Here is a 23,115-nt window from a genome sequence, read left to right as displayed (position 1 = left end):
TGTCTTTTATATGACTCCAAGCATGGTTTAGTTACTGTTTTTAAAACTATTTGTATCACTCATCACTTTGATAAAAGAATTAGAATAGGGTTTACTTTTCCTTTTACATGGCACGTGATAAATACTATAGAGTATTTGGACAGCCCCTTATCTTAACTAAAGCTTTATAAACATTAGAGACTGATAGATACTGAGATAATATAAAAGATTTTTTTCTGTGAACTACTTTTCAATGTGTAATAAAAGAGAAGGGCTCATATTAAAATATACCACATTCTGCTTTAACCTTATCAGAATAAAGGACTCTAGTACTTACTGTGAATACCTTTTTCATTCCCTACCACCATTTTATTTGGGGTTTTTGCAGGCAGAAGAGACAAAGGACAGTGGCTAGTCCACCGTGTTGAACAGGGCGTGGGGTGGTTTATGAGGCCCCGCCCAGGGATTTCCAGGGGAGCGAGGACATCGGTGCCAAGCACACAGGCATACCTCCCGGCGCACCATGCTGCACTCCCACTGGTCCAGGAGGATGTTCACCACAGTTCCCCAGAGCCCACCTGAAATGTTCTGACAACTATTCGCCAAGGCCGCACAGCCAGATTCAAGGGTGGTCAGTGCTGATCCTAATCCCAGGGACGTGAACCTCACCTGTCCAAGTTAAAGAAAAGGCTGTCATATCAAAGAATGGGATTTCCTAACGTAAATTATTAATGTTTATGGTATATAAAATATCATAGTCTAATGATATTGTCTTGATGATCCTAAATTATAGAAAACAGTAATAGAAAACAGTGTCCTATAAGTTTATTAATGAATAAAATTCTATTCCACAATTCAAGAAAGCAATAGTATAGAAAATAAAAAAGTTAAATAAAAGCAAATGTCACAAAAAGTCAAAATCAGCTATAAAAATTATACCTCACAAGCTTTTTCTATGGAAAGCATAGAGCACTTATATATCTTTTTATAAACCTAGTCCTATTCATTTCTCATTTTTAAAGAGAATATCTATCATTTTGTTCTCCTTAATTTTTTAGTGTTTCTTGCAAATGGTTTTAACTTTTTTGAAGCTTCTTTTCAAAAGGAAGTAATGGAATTATCTTTCTATAAAACATTTAGCATTATCCCAAAAATTATTTTAAAGGAAAACAAATGTTTCAAATAAAATTGGCATGGTGTAATACATCTGCATAGTGCCACAGCCGCATTTTGGTAAACGCATTTTGGTAAACTTCTGAATCCTGATACCAAAATAGAGTTTCACTATTGCTATAAGAAAACAAAAAATAATGTAGTCAGAATATAGTCAAGCAACAAGTCCAAATTCAATCTGTCTGGAGAATGTAACCTCTAGGTTCAAATGAAATAATATTTCTACAAATCAAGGCTTTATTATAATAGGATCTAATCATTTCTTGCTTAGAAATTAATGGACTGTGTATACAGTTAACAGTACTGTATTAGGTACTTAAAAATTTGCTCAGCGAGAAGATGCTATGTTAAGTGTTTTAATCACAAAAATAAACAAACAAATAAAGAAGGCAGAAGGAAGCTTTTGGAAGTGAAGGATATTGTTCATGGCATTCATTGCAGTGATGCTTTCAGGGGTGAATACTTATCTCCAAGGTTAAATATGTACAACTTTTTGCATGTCAATCATACGCCAATAAAGTGGTTTGTTTAAAAAAAAAGAAAGAAAAAAAAATGGTGCACAAATGGCTAAAACTGGAAAATTCATTAATAATATAAAACTGCACTGTAATGGTATTATTCTACTAAACGACGCTCAAATGTCACTTGGCAGCTGTCCTAAATTGTTTGAAAAAGGCTGGGCTTTTCCAATAATTTTTCACTGTCCTTTCAAAAAAGTGATTCTATAATCTTTTTCTATTTTTAATCTGTACTCTAAGGAGTCTGACTAAAGAGAGGGTGCTATAAATGAATTGTGTCCCCCAAAATCCATACACTGAAGCCCTCACCCTCAATGAGACAGTATCTGAGGTTAGGGTTTTTAGGAGGTCATGAGACTTGAATGAGGCCATACAGGTGGGGTCCTGATCCAATAGGATTGGTGGCCCTATAAGAAGAGGAAGAGGGGAAAGGTTACACGGGCTACACTGAGAAGGAGAACGACTGAAAGCCAGAAAAAGAGCCCTCACTAGAACCTAACCATGGTGACATCTTGATCTCGGACTTCAAGACTCCAGAACTGTGAGAAAATAAACTTTTGTCATTCAAGTCCCCCATGCCAAGTCTATTTGTTATAGCAGCCCAAGGGGGTAAATAAAGCTTAAGGCAGAGTCACTAAAATAGTCTCGTTTCGGAGAATATGAACATGTACCTGCATGTATGTTTTGTTTCATTTGTTGTGTAATCTACACGTAACGGATTTGATTTTTCTTCACACTGACCTCTGGGTCTCGATCAACCCATAACGGAATTAACCAGGCCAATCCTTGTTGAGTAGGAGTGTGTTCTTCACTGTGACTACCCAAAGGCAAGAACCAAAGTGACATCCACTCCTAGAACACACAAAAAGGAAACAGAAACACAGTAAGTTTCTAAGGATAAAATACAGGGAGTTTTAAATAACTCTGAATTTTTAAAAATCCAAGCAAAGTAAAAAATGTACTTAAGACTTGGTTATAATTCATTATTGAGCCAAAACAAGGCAAACGAAAATCTCAACTTCTTATTAAAAAGTTAAATATAACGCTTTTTCTTCAGAACAGCTATTTTCCAGATCAGATTTAGAAAAAAAACTGTAGCCTACAATGCAGATTTCAATCAAAATAAACTTCAAATAAAATTCAGAGTTGTGCAACATACAACTTCTAAGAAATGTCTTTGTAAAAAATCATTTTTGTCTCCTAAAAAGAAAAGTCCAAAGAGACATTTTCACACAGCAAACTTGAAATGTGTTAGACATCGCACATTCTTTTTCTAGCAACTGTTCGGAAGACAGGCAGCCTTTGGCGCTCTCACCGTGCTCTGGTCCTGGGCCATCATCTCATGGGATAAGTGAAGCAAGCAAAGAATCGTGCTCTTGGTGACACCTTTCCCCATGAAGGACATGGCATTTCCTCCTCGTTCCACATAAAAAGAAGTAATGACCTGCAAAACAAGTGTAAACAATTTCATGGTGGCTTTACTCTGAGGGGTAAATAAGGATAAATATACCACTTTCTACTGACTTGTCTAAATTGAATCCTAACCACATAAAGTATCCCAGTATATGATTCTCAGTTTATACATTTAAAAATGGTTAAGATGGTAAATTTTATGCTATGTTATTTTATGACAATTAAAATATTCTTAGCTTAAAATGTTTTCCCATTGCAATTTATACAAAAAAATGTGTGCTGTCCTAGATTTTTGTGATTTAGAATATGCTCATAACATTCTTCAAATATTACAGTATCCTTTTAGTAAAAGAGTTTACAAATCTTGTTGAAAAGTATACTTAAAAATGATTAGCTATGTAAAACTCTTATTTACTACCAAGGTTAGGATAGATTTTCCAGAATTATGGTTTAAATGTAAATGAATATTTTTCCCACTTCTGAGCAATCTTAGATTTCTAATCCATATTTAAGTATACATTTATTTAAATCATTAGTTGTCAACTTTTTCTCTCCCCCATATCTGAGCCTGAGGGATCTGACACATTTCCATCAGTAATAATAAATGCTATAAATCAGGTACTTGTAAATTGATTTATATTTTAAATGTATTAGATGACCTTACTTTTTCAAAAAATATTATATCTTTAGCTAATATCCATTCTAAAAATTCATACATTTCTGATCACGGACATCTGGAAGCATGGGATAACTAATTAATATACTGACAGTATGCCCTTTTTCAGCATTCATAATTATTCAGGAGAAAAAAATTTATTTTGTTAGAGTAGTTACACTAAAATTCATATTAAATTTTATAGTTCAGCTAAGAGTATTTAGAATTTTGAATTCTTAAAAAGCAAGATCTACTCTGGGGAAGAAATTCTAGATATCATCTGAAGCATGATTTATAGCTGAATATAAAAACATCATCCAAAGCAAGATTTAATAATGAAAGCACAAAAATTTATACTCATTTATGTCACATTCCAGTTATTTAAACTGCATTCTAATTTAAAAACCATATGTAAGACAATACAAATTAAAATTTGTTACCTGTCTACTATGTTCAAATCACTGTGCTAGGCTAATGAGGAGCTATGGGACAGTGCAAACGATCCAAAGATGATTCTTACAAGCTCAGATTCTAATCACTCAATTCATAAAACAAAATAAGAATACAACATATCGAGCACCATAACAGTGGTACATTCTAGCTGCCGCAGGTACATAATCTATAGAAAAGACCAGTTAGTCAAGTAATATATCCTGAGTGTCTATGTCTGAAAGTATAAAACAAGCCTTACTAAAGGAAGGTAAATGAATCAGTGAGATCTTAAACTTTGTGTAGAGATTGTCAATCCCTCCCCCAAATAAAGAAAGGAAACTATATGAAGGAAATAGATCTTTAAGTAAGCTTTTTTTATATAATGAGAATATCCAAATATAACTGAAACTTCAAGAGATATGAAAAAAAATTAAAATGGAGATTAAGACTCAAAATACAAGATTATAAAGAGTCTTATACACTTGAAAAAGGATGTTTGAACTTAAAGGTTTGTTTTTGAAGGATAATCTGGTAGGGACAGAGAAGGTTTGACAGCAAGTGGTAACGTGCAGCATGACAAAGACAGGAAGATGTCAATACTTTTGGTAAATCATCCCACGACTGGAACACCCATGACTACCGATCAGTTCCTTTATCTTTCAGAACCTATCTCTACCCCACCTCCTCCAAGAGCCCTTCCTGAACTCCTAACACAGTTACCAGTCCCTCTCTGTCATTCAACCACTGGCTGTCACTGAACCCAAGCAGGCAGTAATGAAACAAGCAGCCATGTTTAGAATGAGACAGTTCGTTACAGCAAAGCAAGAGCAGCCAAAAGTGCCAGCTCCCAGTGTCCCTTGTACAGCAACATAGATGGTGGGGCACTCCTGCAGCTGTCCCCCAAGAGAGTCAGGCAGAAAGCACCCACCTCCTCCCTGCCAATCAGAACCCAGGGGCAAAGGAAACAGGCTCATGACAGACTTCCTACCAGAGAGTGATGCAAACGAGAAAAGGCTTTGTAGAACTTCCTCGCAAGCCTCTAATGTTCCAGAAGGATTACAGAAAGTTCTGCCAAGACTTAGACGTGCTGCAGTTAGCCCTGCCTCTGTGGACTGCGTGCATTCATGTGAGGCTGGCAGGGCCCCGTGGCAAAGCTGCTCTCTTACAGAACCCCACCTTTGTTACACTTACGACATCAGACTGAAAACATACCCAACAAAATGATGATGGAAATGGGGCATTTCAGAATGTGAGGCGTAAAGTTAATGTCATGCTTAGAAGGTAGTTAGAGCTGAAAATGGATATTTGAGAAAAGCTAAAAAAAAAAAAAAAAAAAAAAAATCAATGAAGACTTCACCTTAAAATGTTAGGAAAAGAGCCATAAATTAAATCAAAATGAGAAGTAGTACAAGCAGAAATTAATAAAATGGGAAAACGTTAAGGAAGGGATCTACAAAGCCATAGGCTCATTTTCTGAAAGGACATATAAGCCACTAGTAAAACCAATCAACAAAACAGAGAGAAGAAATAATTAATGTCTGGAATGAAGTGGCACCTCACTACAAATCTAACAGATATTTTGAAAATCAGATGATCTGACGAATAATTTTAGGGCAATGAATTTGAAAGTTCAGGTAAAAATCAAGAAAAACGTAATTTACTAAGACTGACACAAAAAAATAAAAAATCTGAATAATTCTAGATTTAAAAAATTCAACTCATTTACAATCTTCCTAAAAAGAAAACTCCATGACTAGATTGCTTCACCATCTAATTCTCCTAAACATTTAAGAAACAAGACCAACTCAAATAAACTCTTCCAAAGACAAAAAACGTTATATAAAGGAAAAGAGAAAATAATATACATATAAGAGTGGAATGATTTTTGATATTAAAACCTAACAGAAGTGTTATAAGAAAACAAGATGCAATAATTCCAAAAACATTATTTGTGTAAGAAAATAGGCAGAATAATTCTTAAAATATTAACAAAATTGTTAATATGTAAAACGAGTAATACATCACAGCCTAGTTGAAATTTTTTCCAGAAATGCAAAGTTAACATTTTAAAATCCATCATCTTAATGGAATAATAGAGGAAAAATCATCTAATTATTTTAAAAGATACAGAAAAAGCAATATATATTTATGATTTAAAAAACCTTAGCAAGATAGGACCAGAATTAAACTTCATAAATTTGATTTTTGTTTAACTAACTGAAAAAAACTACCATAAAGAGCATAATGAAAAGTGAAAAATTAAAGCCTTTCCTTTGTGGAAACAAGGATTGTTGGTACATGTTAATGTGTAAAAACTGAGTGTATTTCCACAGATCAACAATAGTTTGAAAACAAAATTACAAAACTTCATTTTCACTGACAGCCAAGAATGTTCACAGCAGCAACATCCAAAACCTCTCTAAGAAAAAGAAAAACCAAATGTCCTTTAACATGGGAGTAGGAAATACTCCACAAAAATGACATTAAACTAACTCCACCTACAGGCAGCAAAGTGAACAACTCTGATAAGCATGAGGATGACAGGAGCCAGACATGCGATTCCACTTTACAAAATCAAACAAATTAGCAATTGTTGTTTATATACAGACACAAAATTAAGTGGCAAAACTACTAAGAAATGCCAAGAAGTGATTAGCATAAAGCTCACATACTAAAACCCTTCAGGAGAGGAGCAGAGGTTGGTGGGTGCTGGTTATGTTTAGTTTGGGCTGGGGGTGGTTATATGGGAATCACTGTGTGCTAAGTGATTGAGCTATGTATTTACATTTTATGGATTTCCTGCATAATATGTGTTGTATTTCACAAATAAAACTGTTAAACAATGTAAGTAAATGAACAAACTACCCTAATGAGAAGACTTAAATGTAAGCATCAGTCTATTTTTCCTGAAAATGAGTGCATCGTAAGTGATCTTACATTAAAAATCGTTAAAACATTTAACCATTATGATGGGTCATATAAACACTGACTAATAACCTACATTAAATACAGTCATATAATAATGCACTTGTGCCTGGCACACAGGAAGCAAGCAATAAACAGAAAACAATTATTATTTAGGGGTGTTTATTATCGTTGCTATCGTCATTGGTTATTGTTCCTTACCTCCAGAAGCCCCGACAAGTACTTCACACAAACTTCCAGTGGCTTCGTGAGAGGAGAATGTGAGCTCCAACCCGGAAGTGCTGTGAGGTGAGCCATCCCACGTAAGGTCCTCTGGAGGGAAGGCAGGCCATAGAAGTGAGGAGCGTCCGTGACTCTCAGACACTGGAGTAGCTTCAGAGCCAGCTGCGTTTGGAAAACGTAAAAGAGTTCCAAGCATTTCCTGCATATGTAAAGAAGGAAAGAATCAACCACAGGACAAGTATGATGGGCTTAATGGGTGGTTGTCTTGCTGGCAGTAGAGGATTCCTAACAACTTTCTGTATCAGAAAAGTATCATCTCGGAGAAAAGGCAGAGGATATTCCGTCTCAGAGCAGAACTTTTCAAACAAAACACAGTTAAAACACCATCTGGGGTATATGATGTAAAATACCAGTAATAATTGCACTGAAATACTACATAAATGGATACTGGAGTTGGAATGAAAAATTAAATGCATATTATAAGTGAGTTTAATTGGCACGTATTAAACCTATACTTTAATCATTCAGTATCATTAAAAAATTGAATTTTTAATTGGCTAAAATATATTTTTTTCCAGAAAGCTAAGATAAAAGGAAAAGAAAGATTTTAATGAGTTTGACACATAATTTATACAAAACTGTCAGAACAATCAAGAGACATATTCTATTAGAAAACAAAATTTCTGAAATTAAGTAGCTAGGCATGGATCCAAAGATGTAATTCCTGGAAGAAGTGATATCATTGTATATCATTGAATAAAATCTAAAACTTCTTCAGTTTTACAGATCTTTAGACTCCAAAACTGATAACTACTAAATATATTATTTCCTATTTCAACCCAATATTATGTGTATAGATATATGATATTTAGAGATCATAATTTTTATATACCTGTCATCCAGACTTTTCAAGTTTTAGAAATGCTTATATAAATTCATATATCTCACAGGTCAACAACAAAGTAATCTAATTAATACCACTAAAAATGTTCTTAGTTTAAAACATGTAATATGCATATATTAATATACGAATCAGTCTCATTTTCTCCTTACCTTAATCAGCACAGGAGAATAACCATACAACCAAAGGCTTCGGTGCTACTGCGATGCCTAACCTCCAACCCCAGGTAAATTCTGGCATGTCTGTAATGAGCTCCCGCTCCTGGTCCCTGCAAACTTTCCCCAAGCTCCACAACCACCCTGTTTTCATCCCCATGCAAGGTCCGCTCTTGGCAACTGGCCTTGCCTTCCATCTCATAGAGAAAAATGAAATTACCAGACGTTAACTCCCTGACCCATCTTATCCCATATTTGTCTTTATTCCATACTCTTTTCTAATGCACTGCTCAATTCTGTCTCTCCTCAATATACATCTCTCCCCGCCCCTCATTTGCTCGCTTTCTCTCCTCTTACCTGCCTCTCTACTTACCTACCTACCTGCCTCTTCTTCCTTCCACCTTTTTCCTCTAATTTCCCCTTACAATAGGCACCTGACCAACAACCTATAAGCATACATACATATCTTCCACCCTAAAACAAACAAAAATCCTAACTGCTCTTGACCAACACAAGAGAAGGTGTCTCACACATTCCTTTCCTTGACATCAAAACTCACCTAAAGAACAGTGCATATCATTTCTCAAAGTCTAGGCCAACGATCGCCTAATACTTATTTAATATGCAGATTCCTGAGCAACAGATGTTAATATTTTAACAAATCCCCGAGGAGAGTCTTACACATTCTAGGTCCAGATGCACAGACTCTATCATCCTTGGATTCGCTTTGTTCTTGTCTTCAGAACTTTATTGAGGCATAATTTGCATGCAGCAAAATTCACAAATTTTATGTGCACACTACATGATCATTTACATATGTATATAATCATGTAATCAAGCATATTACAAGCATTACAAGCATAACAAGATATGACACATTCTCAATACCACGAATGATTCCCAGGTGTCCCTCTCTAGTGAAATTTGTACTGACTTGTGTTCTGAATTCACTAATTCTCTTCTACTGTGTCTAGTCTGCTGTTAAGCCGATGCGATTGTTTACTTTAGACATTGTTATCTCTCAGTTATACAATTTGCACTTAGTTTTTTTCAGCCTCTATTTCTCTGCTGCTGATATTCTCCATATTTTTATTAATCCTGCCCATCTTTCCCTCTACTATCTATTTTATTTATTGTTTAAAATATCATTATTTATAATGGTAGTTTTAAAGTTCTCATATTTGACATCTGTGGACCTGTTTCTAGTGACTTTTTTCTCTTAATCATGGGAGATGTGGTCCTGCTTCTTCACAATTCTCTTCCTTTGTGACTGTCTATCAAACATTTGTATAAAAGAGCACTGAGCATGAAGTACCTAATAATTTCTCACAGAAATGGCTTGCCCTTTGGTCCTAACACTTGGGTTAGGGGCTGATCTTCTGGATCCAATCAGGTGTTGAGCTGAATTAGGGCTGTTTTGACACTTCAGTTGGTTTAAAATGTCATGTGTGTGGGATCAGGTCTTCCCTCCAGCACAGTTTTGGGATTTAAGCACAGGAAGATCTCATCAAATAAGGAACTTTTGTGCATCAAAGGACACTATCAAGAGAGTGAAAGACAACCTACAGAATTAGAAAAAATTTTGCAAATCATATTTAATAAAGCATTAATAATGTCCAGAGTATATAAAGAAACTCAACAATAACAACAAAAAAACCTAGTTCAAAAATAGGAAAAGGACTGGAATAGATGATTCTCTAAAGACTTAATAACAACAAGCCTTGGTAAGGATATGGAAAAATTAGAATACTCATACATTGCTGGTGGGAATGTAAAATGGTATAAACAGGGGTGACCAGTTAGCTCAGTTGGTTAGAGCGTGGTGCTGATAACACCATGGTTGCTGGTTCAATCCCCACAAAGGCTACTGTGAGCTGCACGCTCTTTAAAAATAAATAAAAAAAGAAACAAACAAATAAATAAATAAAACGGTATAAATGCTGTGGAAAAAAGTTTGGCTTTTCCTCAAAAGTGAAACATAGTGACCACATGAATTAACAGTTCCAGTCCTAGGTATATACTCGAGAACAGAAAACATGTTCCTACAAAAACCTGTATACGAATGTTCATAGCAGCACTATTCAAAATAGTCAAAGACGGAAACGACTCAAACGTCCACCAAGAGATAAATGAATAAACAAAATGTGGTCTATCCATACATGGGATTACATTTAGTCATAGGAAGAAATAAGCACTGGTATGTGCTACAACATAGATGGACCTTGAACACAATGTTATGTAAAAAGAGTCAAACACAAAAGGCCATATATTGTTTAATTCCATTCATATAAAATTTCCAGAACTGCCAAATCCATAAACACAGGAAGAAGATTAGTGGTTGTCAGGGGCCTGGATAATAGGTGATTAGGGAGGGACGCCTTAATGGACACAGTTTCTTTTTGGGGTAATAAAAACGTCTGGAATTAAACAGTGATAGTTGCACAACATAGTGAAAATACCAAAAGACTTCAGTGAAAATACCAAAAGACATCAATGGTTAAAACATAGATATTTTATCTAATTTTAAAACCTAAAAAAAAAAAAGAAGTCAGAACCACAGATATACATTTGAAAATCAGTAATGCAAAACTAATCTATGAAGTCATAGAAATGGATATGACTACTCAGGTAAATATGAAGAGAATTAAGAGAGGACCAAGAACTAAAACCTAGAGAACAACAAAATGCTCTGTGTGTGAAACTGTAAACAGGCCACGTCAGAAACAGACCCCCACAACTGATCAGTATTCAAGTCTTTCCTCCTCTTCATTTGAAGCAACTGAAAAGTAAAAACTCTTTGGAAATCAAAAGAAAACTCAGTTCTATAGCTGTCCCAGAACCTTCCAAGTCACAAGGGTACCTGTCAGTAACGGCCGTGAAACTGAGCAGCAAGGTGCTGAAAAGAGCAATCAGTTCTTTCTGGAGCTGTTGCCTGACAGCAGTCCGGATGTCATCTGTTTCCTCTCGTGCCTGTGGCTCTGTCAGAACCAGCAGGTCTAACAGTGGGTTTGGACTCTAAGAAAATGAAATTGGTAAAAAAATATCTTTACTCTCAATTGAGCTATACTTTGTTCCCAATACAGGTTTTTATTGCTAATCATGGTCTGGATTAATTGAGAGTTTTATTACCTAACTAGTAGGTGTGGATCTGTACTGCATTAAAGGAGAGTTCTAAACTCAAAAGGTGTGTCATATGTCACCTCAACAAAAGGAAAGCATATCTGATACAGAAAACGATGGAAAATACAGAGACACACAATGAGAAAACAAAAACGCCCATAATCACATGTCACTGAGATGGCAGCTTTCAGTATACTGGTACACACTCCTCTTTTCTATGTGTGTGAGTATAAATGAACATAATGTAATTCTGTATTTTTAACAAAACTGAGATCTAGTGAAAAAAATCCACTATAACCATTTCTTACTTAAAGTTATTATCAGTAGTTCTTCAAAAACATTTTAATACCTGATTGCTGTGCAACCATGAGGATTTCCCACACCAGCCACTGGGTAATGAGTGACTTCCGATTTCACTGAGCTGCAGCACTCAGCGCTCAAGCCCGACTAGGTCCTGTGTAATCTCTAAGCAATGAAATGACTACATCGAAACACTGTAACAGTTTCATGCTGTCCATATATAGTGCCAAATTGTCCCTGCCAAACGTGCACTAGTACACGCAGCTAAGCAGGGTGTGACGAGGTCCACAGCATCCAATCAAGGCTGAGGATTATGACTCGTAATCTTTGCCAACTTGATAACCTAAAATATAAATAAAACTAATGCTATTTAAAATTTTTCCTGTTTTCCATTTTTAAAAATGTGGTACGATTATTTCTAATATTTAGAATAGAAAACATTATATTAACCCCCAGCATCGACTGATACACGGAATATTAACCGTCATAATGGCACAGGCAGTGTGCTAAAAGGAGAAAGATTTCATGTAACTTTTTGATTAAACTAGACGATTTGCATTTTCTTATTTTACACGTGGGCAAATGAAGGTTTCTAAAGAGGTTAAGTAATTTGTCCAAAGCCATAAGAATGAACAGAGCAAGGACTTCATCTCAGAACCATTTTACTTCAAAGCTAGTTAATGTTCTCTCTCCAGCATTATGTCACATCAGTAGTGCATATTACAACATATAAAGAGAGATAAAGCCAAAATTTTATCACTGCTGTTACAAAATCCTTCACCTAAAGAATTCAACTCAAAAATAACCACGTTCTCTTTCGGGAAAAGAAATGAAAAAAATGGGAAGAAAATTCCAAGTTGTTTACATTATATAGTATGTAGCGTTATACTTCAATCAGGCACACACAATTACAAATAATATATTTGAGAGCCTTTGCAAAGTATTGGGGAGAGATGTTGTGCTTGTTAACTTACATTACTGTTTCACCCCCAAGCATCTTTGTTTTTCCAGCTTTTCCTTTCATCTTGAACAAGAACTGCCTCATTTGGATCAAGTAAAATTAGATGAAACACAACTACAACTTCCATGTTTCATACATGAATGAAACAACCAACATACACATTTAATAAAATCATAAAAATATATATTCTATAGCCTCACAAAGCTAAAAGCTGACTTCCACCCACTCACACTCCCTCCAATTCCCGTAACACTGACAAAATGAATAAGCTGCTTTTAATGTAAATCCTATGTTGGTAAAATATAATTATATTACCCAGAATTACTCATTCTGATACACAGATAAAAAAATAAATAGAAGCTACTGATTCCTACATGAACATATTGATGCAGTATGTATATACCTAAAATTAAGACTCCTCCCAAAAATCTCATTCTAGTCGTAACTTGTTGCTTGTAAATTGTTGAGACATGTCCCCTTGATGACATGTTAATTAACATTCGGAACCTTAGCAACATCACTTCTAAAATAGGGGATGAACTGCCATCCCTCAAGTACAGTAGAGAGTGGAACAGATGTCTCTACTGATGGCTAATAATCTCAAGTGCTTAATTAAGTCTGAAGGTTTTGTCTTCAGACAGTGGTAGTCAGTCCTAATTTTACGCCAACTACTTGGCCCACTATTTTGTCGCTGCTAACCTCCCAAAGGCAGCCATTTCTGTAATGATGGCTCATTTTCTTCAAGCACACAGGTACCACTCATCGAACCCAGCTCTCCATCCACCAGCAACCCACAACAGGAGGATGTGCGATGCCCCCCATGGACTCTAAGTGTGCATGTGTCTGTGACAGGCGGCCAGAAAAGAGACAAACGCAGTGTCAGTGTCGTTTGGAATAGCCTCCCACCAAAAGGTTATGGCCTCACTCTATGAACTGCCACCGAAAAAGAATTCTGTAAAAAAAGTACTCAAACTCACTACTTCTAGGTTATTCTACATATGAACCAAGTATTATTACATTAAAATATAGATTAGTGGTACAACAAATTCCTAAAATGCCTAAGAATTAAAATGTTTGTAATAAATGAATATTTTGGTAAAACACATAAACAAAATTTTCATAACAGAAAGTTCCTAAATGTTCCCTCAGTAAGTTACCTGGTTTTCTTTAGGAAAAGCTTCACAGAGATTCTTTTAATAACATTTTAGTGCTCAGGCTGTGTTTTTTTCATGATTACTTGTACAAAGGTTTATCTTTGCAAGATTAAGTAAATACATATGGTATTCACACACACACAAACAGACCAACAGTGGATAGTGAGCCAGCTTCTTAGCACCTTCTTAGAACAAAGTCCGCTAAACCCGTTGAGGAGTGGGCGCTGCAAGTATTTACTGCAGTAAAGTGCCACGCAGTCCGAGCACTGTTGGACTTATCCTTCCCACCTGCCCATCATTTACCCCTCACTCCTCCATCTGCCCTGCTCCCCCTCCTCTCCACAGTCCTATCTGTACTACCCCCATCTCGAGGTCCCCACTTAAAAACACAGTGGCAGCAGAAAACTCACACACAGAATAATAGGTTTTGTTAAACACCCAGACAGACGGTCTCATTCATTCTGCAGATTTTTAGTAATAAGCCTAGTCACGATCCCATCAAGAAGGCCATGTTGCTGTGAGCTATCTCTTACAACACGAGAACTACTTTACTCAGCACACGTTATATAAAAAGGATACCTTTCCATAATGTAGTATTAATGATTTTCAAATAAACCACTCATCAAACCTAAAACCCAAATACCTCAATGACACTTACTTACATGTCTAAGAAGTAATTCTAGAAGCCAGGTTAGAAGTTCCACTGATGAATTTTTCCTTTGTTCCTTCAATAACTTATTTAAAAAATGTATGATATCTATTAGCAGTTTCTCATCCTCGGTGCAAGCAGGAAGCACTTGTAAAAACCTACAATAAAGAAGACCAAAATTGTGGTTTCTAGCTCTTAGAGTGCTATGGTATATTAATAAATATGGAACACGACTGAGGAACGGGGTGCTGATTTGCTGTTTGCCAATTCCCATAGTGTAAATATCCCCAGGGCCGACTGCAAGCCCCCATGTGACAGAGTCGTGGCGAGATGCACAGTAGCACACTGTTCATAGCAGTTCTGCAACACAGCTGCATAACAGATACAAACTACCTCCAGAGTACAGAGCTGTAAAATAATTAGGAGGAACAACGTCTGCATAATCATTACCTTTATTTTCATATCATTTAATTGTAAGTTCACATAATTTAATTTTAAAGAATGGCTCTGTGTAAACCAACTAACTTTCAAAATTCCTGACAATTTAACCACCAGCCAGGGTGGCTGGCTCCAGCCCACCACTGGAAAAGCCAAGTCAGAAGTCTAAATGGCGAGAGCTCACCTAAATCAACGAGTTAACATTTCGGAAACTCATTTAACCTCGAATTTTGAAAACTGCACACTTCTTTATTTAATAAGAAAGTTACACATTTTATAACAGAGTTACATGAAGACTAAAATGTAACACTGCTGCCAACCACTGCGTGTCAGTCTTATTTGTTTCAAAGGCAACAACCCTCTGCTGCCAGGGACAAGCTAGAGCCTTTTCCATAGCTACTCATGGACCTCCACATGGTAATCAACGTCATGAAATTCAAAGTAAAAAGAAAAATGAGATGATTTATTTATGGAATAAAAACAAAAGCAAAACAAAACAGTCTGCTGCAGGGGCACCAAGCCTGCTAGCCAATCTACTGCTGTCCTGGGTCGTTTGTAATACGAACAAAAATAAACATTCAGTTTGCTCATTCATGTCTTATCCTAGTCATTTACCTTTATAAAAGTTTCCATGATAGGATATTTTTTAAATATGTTTATTAATAATTCCTTCCAAAATGCAGAGATTAAGTTAAAATTGTTCTTTTTTGCTATTATTAGATAGTTATTACAGATAACTATCATGGGGTTTTTCTTTCTATAAAAACATTTCTCTCATGATATCAACAGTAAGAATTCATGCTCTTATGGTCAGAGGTATGGAGACGAACCCAAACACAATTCAATCCGGGTCTTTGAAACTGGCAGACGTGCGCTTACACTGACCTGTTCAATGTGGTGTGCCAAGCCAGGGACTGCAAGGTAACGCCACACAGGCCAGTGCCACCCTTTAGAGACAATCTGTCGTTCAGAAAATAAAAACTCATCCTTGTGACAGCAGCCCTTACTTCCCTGTGGGCTGCAGCCTGCACAATGGCATGGAGACAGTCCTTCAATCCACTGGCTGTGTGTGTCACCTTCAGAGCAAGCGTGTCCTCTGAGGACAATGTCAACGCATCTAAAAATCTAAACAAATAGAAAAAAAGAAAGGAACATGAAGCTAAGTAAGTAAAAGCTCACTTTTATTCATAAGCTCTCGCCCAAAAATTGTTTCATCTTCATTTTCTTTTAATTAAAGGTTGACTCATAGCCAAAAGAGTCAATATTAAGTGTATACCTATCAATATGAGGCTTTTACACCAACATCTTAAGAGTTCATACTGACATTTTCCTGGTTGCACAGATATAATTTTCATCCTAATAAGAAAGTACTGACAGATTAGACTATTAAGATATTCAGAAGTATTCATCATTATCATCACAGTTATGATAACATTTGTACATATAGTTACTGACCTTTTACTCTAATCCAAAACACTCTTCCTAGTGATTTATATCTATTAACTAACTAAACATTATATAATCTCTAAAATAGCATAGGTGAACTGTTTTTTAATTTCCTTGTGTGAGAGTTTTTAAAAAGTAATGAACACCTGTAATCTTTAAAACAAAGTAAAAATTATAATCTTCAGTGCAAAAGCAGAATCAGGTAAGTAAAAAAAAAAAACTACTTGACCTAAAGGAAACATAAAACCTAACTAATTAATTATGACTAGTTAAATATGAATGCTTTTTCAACTACTATACGTAACAGCTTACTCTTGGATTTTTGTTTCGGAGCTCATTTGCTTCAACAGATTGTCACTCCCATGATACCATGACAGGTTCCAAGCTATTCTCAGCATATCTGAGACGGGCTTCAAGGCTAAACAATCAGCGGATAACGGCAAAACTATGGCATAAGGACTCACAGCATGGTGGCCAAGTACATGGACTGGCAGGTGATACCTAAAGAAAATGTATAAAACAATTACCAACTGTTAAATTTTTAAATGCTACTCAAAAGGATGAGCCACAATGAGGGCTAAGTTCTATGCCTCCCATTCTATAACATGCAAAGATCTCTCATGGTCCCCATTTTTAATAGTTATCATGCTTTATTTATCTATATACTATTTCAACTATTCTTTTGTCATCCACTAAACTCCCCAAAACACTTTATTAACTCTTACCTGAGGACCTACCATATTCTACGTTGTACCAGAGTTGTTTGCCAAGATGACTAACACCCCTTGAAACCAAGACCCACAGCTACAGTGAAAGGTGTTCAGCTAAAACATGAACGCCCACTTTATACCAAACACTGTATGTTATTTATCATTCATTCAGTTACATGGCATATCAACAAGGTACCCATTTTACAGAAGATGAAAATGAGTCTAACAGAGGCTACATCAATTGCCTAAGTGCACTGCATCACTCAGTGACAGAATCACAATTTACCATTTTCACATGATAACACAGTTGCATGATCAATATGCTTGATCACTGTGTGTCACCAAGAGAACCCAGGAGCATTTTTTAAACCAAAAACAGATTTAATAGCCGTATCTTTTAAACCAGTCAAAATTAATTTAACAGTGTTTAACAGGACAGCAATGTCTACTAGTATGTTCAAATGTTAAAAAATATTGCTAATAAAACATATCCCAAACCCCTAATTCACACATCTGTGACTAATGTTAGATAAATACTAAAGATTTCTATGGGCAAATTTAGTGTTGCTTTTCCATTTCATGCATGTCAATAAACGAGGCTAAGGTAGAGTTCTATATACAAATCAGGATGCATAATTTAAGTAAAGATAATACTTTTTAAAAATTGGAATATTCAGACAACAATATAGTGGTTACCAGAGAGAAAGGGGGAAGAGGGAAAGTAGAAAGGGTAAAAGGTGATGGAAGGAGACTTGGCTTTAGGTGGTGAGCACACAATGCAATATACAGATGATGTATTATAGAATTGTACACTTGAAATCTATGTAATTTTATTAACGCATGTCACCTCAATAATTTTTTTTAAAAATTGGAATTATCCACAAATGTAACCAGGGCTCCTTAGAGAAATGGTTAATGCTAGGTCTGAGACTGAGAAATCAAAGGTGAACCCTGGACATCTCTTTGTCCCAGAAAGCAAGAGAGTATGAAAAAATTCATGGGGCTATGTCAAAAGGACAAGACAGGCGCCTACTTGGAAGGACTTGCACTAAATGGAAAGAGGTAAGACTATCAATCAACAGTCAATCCTTTAATAAGTTAGAAAATAACTACAAATTAAGCCTAAAGAACAAAGAAGGAAGAAAATAATAACAAGCAAAGAGTACCAGAAACCAGTGCACATCCACCAGATGGGCAGCGATTATAAAAATGACAACATCACAGTGTGTGAAGCAATAGCAAAACCCTTTAGTCCCCCTGGGGACAGATACGGTCTTGCATAAAACTCTCTGGCTCTTTCCCCCAGGACAACCAAACAGATATGGATACGGACAAGGTCACAAGCTGCTGTGCTCAATAAGAATGGCCCTGCGTGTGGCCTGGGAGGTGTGGGAACCGTGTAAATGCACTGGGAGGCCACAGCGGAGCACGCCCCAGTGCTGTGCTCGGGTGACGCAGTCTGTGGGCCCTGGACACTCACTGGGGATCACGTTTCCTACTGGACGTGGGGCTTCTCAGCCAAGGCAGCTCCAGCACCCACCCGTGTCATCTCATCCCCAGCACGACCTCCTGTCGTCGTGTTGTATTAGCCAAACCTGAAGACGATGAAGACCGGGCCATGTCTACAACCAAGGAATGCATCCAAGAGGAACTCTTACACGCATACACCCAGAGACACATACAATAATGTTTGCAGGCGTGCAAACAGGGGCAAAAACCCAGAATCAACCCAAGTATCCTTTGACAGGAGAATCAACAAACTGTGGTACAGTCTAACAATAGAATATTATAGGCAATGAAAATGGTTATACTGTATGTAATATATCTGCTAAGCAATGAAATGTTATTTTTAAATTAATCAGTTTTCTTAAGATTTTACACAGATTTTAAGTGGACAGCCTGATGAATTTTTATATTATATATGTATTCACGTGTAACCACCACCCAGAATAAAATACAGGACATTTCCGTCCCTTCAGAGTGTCTTTGTCTCCTTTCCTTGTCAATCACTCTCTTCACCTTCCTGCAAGAGGTAACTACTATTCTGACTTCTCTCACCATGGATCAATTGATCTGTTGAGAAACTTTAAGTAAATGGAAATGTATGTTCTTTTGTGGCTTCCTTCAGTCAACACTATGTCTATGAAACTCATGCCACTGTGAGACGAGTAGTTTTTAAAGATTGTGTAGTAATTCGTTGTATGAACATAGCACCGTTCATTTATCAGTTCTCCCTGTTGTTGGACATGGGGATGTTTCTAGCTTGTGATGACTGTACATAAAGCTGTTACGGATGTTCTTACACAAAGACAACCAGAGTGGGTGATGCAAGCACCAGGGCTGGGGAGGGTGGAGCAGCTGGTACTGGTGCTGTCACACAGCTGCTGGGATTCAAAGCAGCACAGCCACTTGGAAGACTGTGGAAGCGTCTACTACATAGAGAAATACCCTCTGACTCTGTGTGTCGAGGATGCTCTTAGTCATTTGTTCGCTTTAGCTCCAAACCGGAAACAAAGCACACGTCCATCCGCGACAGGACGGACAGTAAAGCAGGGCTGCCCATTCCTACACTGGACACTACGCAGCCATGACAATGACCCAACTACTGCTTCATGCGATGACACACAAATCTCTTCAAGTGAGCAGAAGAAACCAAATACAAAAGTATACTCCATTTATAAAGCCCGAAAGCCAGCAAAAATAATGTACAGTAACAAAACTTAAAATAGAATTACCTCTGGCAATGGTAGAAAGTAATAAAGAAGTCTGAAAGGGTTTCCTGGCATGCTAGTAAGACTGTGTCTCTTAATCTGTATAGTAGTTACATGCGTGGATTTCTTTGGAAAAATTTATGAACAATACTCTTATGATTTTTATACTTTGTATGTGCTATACTTCACTAAAAACAATTCACTTTTTAAAAAGTCTCAAAAGAGACGGAAACCAAATGCAATTCAGGACCTTGATTAGATCCTGCATTTTAAAAAAAAATCTATACAGAATATTTGGGGTATAACAGGAGAAACTGAATCATGTTACAGAATTATGTTTAATCTTCTTACATGAAATCCTGCATAGTATAGTGGTTATGTAGGAAAGTGTACCTTAATTTAAGATTTAAGCAGGTACATGCTAGAACAATTAGGAAGAAAGTAAAATTATGTCTGAAACTTATTTTCCAATGAGTCAGGAGAAAAAATTATATATAAATAAATAGGTATATTGAGAGAGAGACAGAAAAAAGGCCCATGAGTTAACAACTGCTGATTCTAGGATGAGGATATATGCCGGTGCTCATGTGTAGTTCTTCCAACTTTTCTGTAGACGCAAATGATACCAAAATAAACACTTGGTGGTGGGGACATACACCCACTGAACTCTGCAAAGCACCACTAGAAGGGGGCATTAAAACACTACAAGTCATGTGGTTTAAATGCTATACAAAAACTATCACAAATTATAGATTCTGATATCCATTTCCGTAACAATAGTTTACTTTCAAGAAAATCAAAGAAATAAATGTTACCTTCTAAAAACTGAAACAGGCAAACTGAAGACTGATGGTGAAGAAGGTTTACTGGGAGGATTAACAGACCTATTTCATGAAAGAAAAAAAAAACACACATACACACACAAAAGGAAAGAAACAACTGAGTGAAGCAGAGCTTTGTCCAACAAATACAACTTGTTTCACTCCCCTGACTGAAACTCAAATCACGAGTTGCAATTGGTGGTACCATTTCCTACAGTCAGAACGTGTTTGCTGCTACCTGGATTTGCTTATGAAAAGTAAATTACGCTTTTCTTTGGGAAGTCTATATAATGAAGGACTCACGATGAGGGTGGATCTGTGCCCTCCCCCCAAAATGATCCTGCTCACGGTCACTGTAAATCAGGTATTGTCATCCTAAACATCTTCCTAAAGGTTTTTTTAAATAAGATATTAAAGAAAATGCATGCAAACTTGAAAGTATGGACGAAAAATGTATTACTGACAAAAATTACTGCAATGTTTAAATTTGTACTTAGTAATGTTCAAAAATACAAGTTCAGGAAGATTTTTTTCAGCCAATGGGCTTTTCAATGCTGCGTACTCGACCAAAAATCATACCGTGGTGTATCCACCTTCGACAGCATAAGCTGCGTAAGTCAGAGATTTCCATGCGTCATGTAAGATTGCATCAGAAACCTCAGATAAATCATTGAGAGTAAAAACGTTTTAAGTCTTAGAGCTCACCACATATCCATTCTTGATACTTCATCAAATAAAAGAAGGCAAAATAATGCTCCGACCTCAGTCACGATGGTACAATCCTCGTGAAATATCAAGGAAACTGGGAAATAAAAAGAAGCATAACTTCATGAAATGTTTTTACCTCTAGAAAAAATGAACTTCCAATTTCAAATATCTTAACTCGAAGGGAAGGCACGCCATACTCATTAACCCAGGTAAACTGACATCACTAAAACAGTGGCTCTCAAATTTCCAAGTCCATGTGAATCATCAGACCGGCTTATGCCACACAGAGCTGCTGTCCCGTGGGTGTGGGTGGGGCCGTGAGGCCCAGAGGACCAGACCCATTCACCAGATACCGCCTGGTTTCAGTTCACCAGAGACGCACACTGACCCAGCGTCTAGGAAGGATTTGCCAAGTCATCTAACTAGCTAAAGTTCGCTCACTGAAAGCTCTCCTTATTTTATAATATCTGCCCTTTCCTATACATATAATCCTAGAACGTGGCACTGACTTTAAAAGGAGCTTGCGCTGGTGATGTTGTTTCAGTTTGTATGTCCTGTTTATTACAATGAGCTGATGGAAAACGAAAGTTGTCTAAACTAATACACATAGTGTGGGTACCAACCACTTCCTATTCAGCTAAGCGGCCTGGTCAAATCCTTGACATTAATAAGCCTCAGTTTTCACCTCTGTAACATTCCCAGTGCCACCATTTCCCAGTGTTTGAAACTTAAGAAATTCTAACCAAATACGTATGGTGATTAAACCAATCATGCAGGAATGGCAACATGACACAGTTAGCAAATACAGGGAAGCCACAAAAAAATTAGTTTTGAAAGAAGGTACTTTTCCTAACTACAAGGAAAGGAAAACATCGTTATATCATTGGCATAATTAAAAATAGCAATGAAATCAAAAGTAAAGAAACAGAGATACATGTACGAAATTGTGATAAAGTACATTTCATATCAGTGGAAACAGAATGAGCCATATATCCAAATACATAAGAAATTATTGCAATACAACTGCCTACAATATGGAAAAAATAGATTCAGATCCCTGCCTTACACTATATACCAAAATCGATTTGAAGGAGACTAACGATGTTTTTTAAACAACACTATAAACATAGTACGAGAAAGTACAGAAGCATATTTGGAATTTTGAATTTGGAATCAGAGTCGGCCCTCCTTTCAGAGCATGACGAAAGCCCCACTTGCTGTAACAGAAAAGCTTTATATATTTCCATAAAATATTTAAAGTTAAAAATATACTAAATACATTTTAAAAGATAGAAAAGTTAGGAGAAAATAGTCACATAAAATCAGGCATAGGTTTTCTATTTATGTTACAAAAGAAATCCTGTAAGTCACTAAAAACAAATTAAATTTCTTACTTTTCTCTTATATTTAATTTCTGAAATTCCAGCTTAGATGTCACATTTCCCAGAAGCATTCTCTGATGTTTCCCCACCACCCCGTCTACTGAGGAGCACTTCCACTGGGTACATGAATTCCACTATTATAGGTATTATTATTACACTGCATTATGTAGTTATTTTTCAGTCTCCACGAGGGTCACTTACCAGGCTCATCAAACTATCCCAAGGGTCTAATGTTGCCCCTAACACAAGGTATGTGCTCAATAAATGTTTCCCAAGGAATGCATTTTCCTGGGTGAGCAGCTGGCTGAAAACTAGTTTGGGGGAACACACGGTCTTCTGCAT

At 36.5% G+C, this 23,115-nt stretch overlaps 1 protein-coding gene across 4 annotated transcripts in view; it reads right to left on the bottom strand.

The window, feature by feature from the left end:
* RTTN (rotatin) overlaps positions 1-23,115 on the bottom strand; it is a 132,235-nt gene that overhangs the window by 65,788 nt on the left and 43,332 nt on the right. For all 4 annotated transcript variants that reach the window (XR_013995298.1, XM_081078984.1, XM_081078985.1 and 1 more), the window contains 10 exons: positions 21,389-21,485; positions 20,678-20,746; positions 16,754-16,942; positions 15,881-16,120; positions 14,571-14,715; positions 11,234-11,388; positions 7,297-7,516; positions 2,986-3,114; positions 2,412-2,522; positions 490-648 (listed from right to left, as the gene is read on the bottom strand). Coding sequence is in view for 3 of the 4 variants with exons in the window: in XM_081078984.1 (XP_080935110.1) it covers positions 490-648; positions 2,412-2,522; positions 2,986-3,114; positions 7,297-7,516; positions 11,234-11,388; positions 14,571-14,715; positions 15,881-16,120; positions 16,754-16,942; positions 20,678-20,746; positions 21,389-21,485 (1,514 nt within the window). In the remaining variant the exon portion in view is untranslated. The remainder of the gene's footprint in view (positions 1-489; positions 649-2,411; positions 2,523-2,985; positions 3,115-7,296; positions 7,517-11,233; positions 11,389-14,570; positions 14,716-15,880; positions 16,121-16,753; positions 16,943-20,677; positions 20,747-21,388; positions 21,486-23,115) is intronic.

The sequence above is a fragment of the Rhinolophus hipposideros genome (assembly GCF_964194185.1).
Source record: "Rhinolophus hipposideros genome assembly, chromosome: 17".
Lineage (NCBI taxonomy): Eukaryota > Metazoa > Chordata > Mammalia > Chiroptera > Rhinolophidae > Rhinolophus > Rhinolophus hipposideros.
Note: the sequence above shows the minus strand (reverse complement) of the source record. Positions and strands in the feature narration are given on the sequence as shown.